The 6,696-nt window shown below is 33.2% G+C and overlaps 1 protein-coding gene across 2 annotated transcripts in view; it reads left to right on the forward strand.

The window, feature by feature from the left end:
• TLL1 (tolloid like 1) overlaps positions 1 to 745 on the forward strand; it is a 281,852-nt gene extending 281,107 nt beyond the window's left edge. For both annotated transcript variants that reach the window (XM_081250937.1, XM_081250938.1), the window contains one exon: positions 511 to 745. In XM_081250937.1, the coding sequence (XP_081107063.1) occupies positions 511 to 645 (135 nt within the window). In that variant the 3' untranslated portion in view covers positions 646 to 745. The remainder of the gene's footprint in view (positions 1 to 510) is intronic.
• The last annotated feature ends 5,951 nt before the right edge of the window (positions 746 to 6,696 follow it).

A 6,696-nucleotide genomic window follows, 5' to 3' on the forward strand; every position in this document is an offset into this window, starting at 1 on the left:
TACTAGTGACTATTTCTTAAATAATATTGAACTCCTGTCCAAATAGCTACTGAAATGAAACAAAAATTATTCTTGGTACTTAGATTATTAAAGCAAGAAAGAATGGACGATTTGGATTCTGGAAGTGGCTCTGCCTCAGAGCACCTTCTGAAATAGATTTAATGTCCCTTTATCCTCTGTGAACCTCACTTTAATTACTTGTAAATCAAAGGAAATTGGCTTAACATTTTGGGAAAATTTTAAAATCCAAGTTCCAGAACTTGGAAATAGACTTAATTATGTTCAAAGCTCAGCTATATCACTGATCAGCCTTGTGATCTTGAGCATGTCATCTGTTCTCTGAAACTCAAGTTTTCTCATCTGTAAAATAAAGTCACTCTTATCCACTTTTCAATGTTGTTGGGAGGTTTAAATTATATACCAAAAAAATTCCCAAACATGAATTACATTGAAGAAAAAATAATTCATTCTTGTTGTTTGTTTATTTGTTTTGTTTGTTTTTGTCTTCAGCCACCAGAAGAGATCTATTCAATTGGTGATACAGTTTTAATTCATTTTCACACTGATGACACAATCAGCAAGAAAGGATTTCATATAAGATACAAAAGCATCAGATATCCAGATACCACGCATACCAAAAAATAACACCAAAACCTCCATCAAAACATAAAGGAATGGGCATAATGGAAAGAAGATGTATTCTTTTTTAAATGAAGATTTTAGCACAAAGTTTTATATAATGAGTTTGAGCAGAAGAAAACTGCAAGACCAGAATTATCTCTATACTAAAAGAGAAGTTTCCAAGCTAACCCTGATCAACATTACCAGGATATCTGAACTTCATTCTTGACAGTATAAATATAAATAAAGTTGGTGAAAGGGCATCTCATGCTTCAAAGAAGACTTCACAATCCTTTGTTCACAGCTCACCATAGCTGCTTCACAATTCAGACAGTCTCATTCAGGGTCTGTGACCCTGCAGAGTGTCCTTTTTGACAATTTTTCAATATATGGGAAAAGTAAAATGAACTTGCAGGTCATAAACTGGAACAGTCTCTCCTTGTATCTTAGGATAATTGCTTTGACTTTGCATCTTGAAGACAGTGTAAACCAGACCCATATAAGTTGTTGTGAAGTGGGAGTCTCTTGAGGGTGGTTTATACTTTAAATGTGGGTATGACCAATGCTTGGAAACTGGAATATTTCAGCTTCATTATTTTCACTTGCAGGCTAAATTTACCTCTTTGAAACATAAATGATCTCGAGACCACTTCCTTTTTGTGACATTCTGACAAGTTCGAAATGTCAATACTGTCTATCATTGCAGTTAATTCTAGATATCATTTATTTAAGTGCTGGAAAATGCCCAGTTGATTGGTAAACTCAGTTCTTTCAGTGAAAGTGCTGTCTTTTCATACCAAATTCAAGAAGCCTTGTGATGTCTTATGAACTTGATGAGACAACTCCCAACAGGTGTGAACAAGATTCTTCTAAGTGACTGCCTGGATGGTTCATACTCAAGTTCCACTGCTGCTATTGTCTTTCTTTTGTTGTTGATCTGTTGTAGTTGTTAACGTTGATGTTGTCATGGTTAATGTATTTTTTTTAAAAAAATGAAATGAAATGAAGTGGAAGTAGGCCTTGTTAGAATTGAAAGGTCTCTTTCTTTCTCTTCTTTGAAATCAGTTTTTTTAAATGCAATGTTGAAAAAAAAGGATTTGTTTCTGAAAGACTTTCCATGGTGCTATTCCATAAACATTTTTTTAAACAAAGTTTTTGACCTTTGAGCCAACCACCTGTAGACTATGAATGTCTCTGTCTGGCTGGTAGCACTTGAAGACTAAAGACTTAATGTATCAAGAGTATATCATTGCAAGGGCAACACTTGTCCTGTGGAACAACTGCTTATATTGCCTTAGAATTCTTTCACATGATCGAGCAGATCCTCCTAAGAGACACAACTTTTGAAAAGTTGAACATAACAGTGTATGTTAATTAGCACTTCTATGAGGAAAATCTATTTCTGTGACTGAGAGCATTGGATATAAGTATGGTGACCTGCTTTTACTGTAGAAAATGAATTTTCTGCTTTAAAGGCAGGTTTTTAAAAAAATATTAATGTATGTATATGTGAGGTTGTCTGAATGAGTGGAGTTACGAGGAGATGAATAGTAGTGGGTGGTTGAAAAGTTTAAATTTACGTGCCAAGTTCTACTAAAATCCTATTTAAAGTAGCACCTTTCATAGAACGTTTCATGGACAAATAATGGGAACTCCTAATTATTATCAACCCCATTTTAAAAAGGCTCCTTCCTTCAGAGAAACTCTATTTTCATATTTTTTGATGTTGATATAGATTGCTATATGAAGTAGCTTTTGTTCTGTTACCTGTCCATGAACATTCAACATTTAATAAAATTGAGAATTTTTCTTCATTTTACAAAATTAAACTATACACACAGATTTAGCTTATTTGTTTTTTTGGGGTTTTTTTGTCATTGTTGCCTTGGAAATCTTTTCTTGCATATGAATTTTATTATGTAAATACATTTTTTAAACCAATCTTTTGATCTTACTGAATGTTACTTTGGAAATGTATAGCTAACGCCTGCAATATAATGAGCTTTTTAGTGGAGCTGATTTATTCCAGTAACTCTTCTATATTTTTTTTCACTAATCTCCAGTTAGCCAAAATATAGGAAATGGGAATTAGAGGAGAAAAAAAGCATTAACACCTAATATACTACACTGTGCCCAGCCCAGTACTAGGCACATACACTAGCTCTTCTTAACATTTATGCTACCCTTTGAGAACAGTGGTGATGTTCTCATTTTGTGGTTTATGAACTGAGACTCAAAGAAGGCATATAATTTTCCCAGGGTCACAGTGTAAAGTTAGATGTTAAAACCCAGATTGTCTGATATAAAAATCTGTGTTTGTTCTACAAAATGTAGTAGAATCAATTTTGACCTATATAAATAGTAGATATATTTTATGATGAAACTTCTCCACATAAAGTCAATTTTAGAGGTGAATTACAGTAAAACTTTCAGGATAAGCATTGTTCCTTTCAGTAATAGCATGACAATTCAAATATCAACTGTAGATATCTTTAAGAACCACAGGTAGTACTAGAAATGTGAAAAACAAAAAAACTACTATATAGTTTGGAGTTAGTAACTATGGGCCTTTTGTTGAAATAAATATTTTAAATTATTTTATCTGGTGTGGTAGGAGAAATGTAGTGTTCTACTTTAAGAAATATTGTTGATATTCTGACTGACATCTTATTAGGCCACAATGAGCTGCCTTTGACACAACTGAGAAATAAAGTATTTAGAAGGCACACCACAGAGATATTGTCATAACTTAGGTCTTCAATGGGAACATTCATTTTTTATTGTACCTTATGTCAGATATCAGCTCATTGAATATTATTTTTATATTAATTCGAAATTGGCTTAAGTGTGTTGTTAAATTCAAACACAAACAGCTTCATTGTTATTGTGTTAATAATTGTTAATTACTGTTCCAGGCATTTTATTAGTTTTGTAAATTTATTTTCAACCTCTACTCTCTATTTGCCAAAGTTCTAATTCCTATACAATCTTCACTAACTATACATAGAAAAAAACTGCTCCCACTTTATATGATTTTACTAAATTATTTTTAAATTCAATTTTGAATATTAATCTAGTTTATTTAGGAAATCTTGACAACTGAACAAAACAACATTTTAAATGAAATATATGAGAAACAGCAATTCTATTTCCAAAGTCTCCTAATGTCCCCTGCCTGTATTGGTTGAATTTTTGCTATCTTGGATTAATTTTAGTATACCACAGTTATCAGATTCAAATTCTGTTCAATTTTGTTTTTAAATATCTTAGTCTCTTTTGTTTGGTTTCTATTACTATATATTTATAGTAAGCCTCAAATAATGAAATTTTATTCTCACATATAGAAAATCTCTAAAAGCATCTAATTACTCTTCACAAGACTAAAATTTTTTTAAAGAAACATTAAATTACGTATTTCTTTAGATTTAGTAAACTATAGCCATGTGTGACATTAAAAATAACTTTTCTTAAAGCAATTAACAAAATGTTTGGAAATTTTATTTAACAATAATTTTATTTAGCAAGAATATTTTGGATAAAGGAAAACCTTAATACTACTTATTAAATCCTGCATGAGTGGAAGAAAACAGGAAAAATAATTACCATATAAAAATCTATAACTTGAGCTGCAGTGATGCCTTCTGTTTTACTAGAAAAAATATGTAATATGAGCTCATAAGAAAGAAAGAAAAGATGGTCTATGGATGCATTTTTACATCAATGCATAATAAATGGTTACCAATGAACATTTAACTCTTAGTCTTTTAGTGCTATTATTATAAAATTGAGAAATTTTGTCATTAGCTTAGGAAATGATGGAAAGGCTGGCTCTTATACAATGTGAAATATTATTATTAGTCTCCAAACTTTCTTTGACATGTACTTTTTAAATTGTTCAGCTTTCAACCTACCTACATTTCACTCCCCACCAGTGTACTCAAACTGAATTCAGGCTTACCATGTAATTCTAGTCAATACCATGACACCTACTTGGTGCAGAGGTCAACACAAGGTGATTCCAAACAGTGTATAGGGCCCTGAGCATGTCTCATATATATAATCTCCCTCTCGTCCAATATTTTGAATATTCAGTGCAATAAATCTCAACTTCTAACTTTAGAAGACTTGTAGGTAAAATATTACTTGGGTTAAAGCCTATAAAAAGAGAAGACCTAAGCACCAACATGTAGTGTAAGACATGTAGATAGAAGGCCCTGGCAGCTGGGTCTTCTCTTGCATTTGCTGCCAGAGCAGAGGTGGTTGAAGTGGCAGGGAGAGGTCCATTTCAAGGAATGCCCTTAAAATTATTTAAACAGGAGAACACCCAGAAATGACAAATAAAGTGAAAGGATTATAGATAATAAGGCTTAAATATGTAAATCTATCCTAAAACAGTATTTAATGAACATTCCATAGAGGGGTATAATTAAAAATTAAATTGCAGGAAAATTTTCCACAGGGATGTAATAAATTTGTTAAAGTCATTTTTACACCATTGTACATCTATTTGTTGTGTTTGAATTTCATGGAAATAGAGTCTTCCCTATTAATTTTTGTCATTTTTAAGCCAAAAGACATAGACATTTATTTATTCAACAAATATTTGCTTAATGCCTATAATATGCTAAGCACTATGTTAAATATTAAGAATTTAGTGAGACTTTAAAAAGAAAAACAATCACAATCTTTTCTTTCTTGAAAGTTAAATTCTAGTTGGAGAGAGAAATATTAATGTTAATTAAAAGCAAATCACAAAAAGGTATAACTGCAATATAAAATGCATGTGCAGAATTCCCTGGCAGTTCCGTGGTTAGGATTCCATGCTTCCACTTCAGGGGGCACAGGTTTGATCCCTCATCAGGGAACTAAGATCCCACATGCCACTGTGGTGCAGCCAAAAAAAAAAATGCACATGCATTTTACTACAATTTTGGGGGCACTCTTCCAAATAGCATTGTTTGGATTTTGAGACAAGTATTAACATAAGCATCCTTTCCTTATCCTTGATTTTCCACTGTCTTCTTACTTACATTTGTGCTTTCTAAAATTTCAACTTTTGTATAAAATAACTTATTTTTGCATCAATCACATATTCTCAGCTTATAAATGAAATTATTTATTCTCATGATGAGCAATGAGAGTGGGATAACATATCAAAATTCTGATATTTATTTATGTAATTATTTAACAAACAAAACTAAACAATGTAATTTTATAAAAAGCACTACCTAGGGAGGTGGCCAAGATGGAGAATCCTAACTTCACCTCCTCCCATGGACACATCAAAATTACAACTACTCACAGAGCAACTCTCTATGAGAACAACCTGAAAACTAGTAGAAAAGAATTTCCACAAAGACATAAAGAAGAAACCAAAACGAGAAGGGTTGGAGGGGTAGAGACAAGACATAGTCAGACCCACAACCCACCAGTCAGCAAACCACAAAAGTATAGAATATCACAATTGTAGATGTAGTCCTCAAAGAGCAAGGAGTCCAAGCCCCACATCAGGCCACCCCACCTGGGGGTCATGTGCCAGGAAGATGAGCCCCCAGATTATCTGTTTTTGAAAATCATCGGGGCTTGTGTTCAGGAGAGCCAGAGGGACATAGGAAACAGAGCTCCACTCTTAAAGGGCACACACAAAATCTCACAAGCTATGAGACCCAGTGCAGAGGCAGTAGTTTCAAAGAAGCCTTGGTCAGACCCATTTCCTGATCTTGGAGAGCTTCCCAGAGGGGTAGGAGGCAAATGGAACTCCCGCTTATGATATAGACACTAGCAGCAGATATTATTGTGAGCTCACTCCAATGGAAAAACATTGGCACTGGCAAGCACAATTTTGGAAATCTCCTTCTAGCTTATTAGGGCCATGGACCCAGCCCTGCTCACCAACAAGCCCCACCCTACCCCCAGATCACACACAGATTATCATATTAAAATATCATATTAAAATAATCAAATATATGGGGTTATATATGACCTCATGGTAACGACATCCAAATTATAATAGATACACATGGAAAAAAGTGAAGAGAATCCAAACATAATGCTAAATAAAAATTGTCCTCAAAT

Source organism: Mesoplodon bidens, assembly GCF_964165515.1.
Source record: "Mesoplodon bidens genome assembly, chromosome: 1".
Taxonomy (NCBI): domain Eukaryota; kingdom Metazoa; phylum Chordata; class Mammalia; order Artiodactyla; family Ziphiidae; genus Mesoplodon; species Mesoplodon bidens.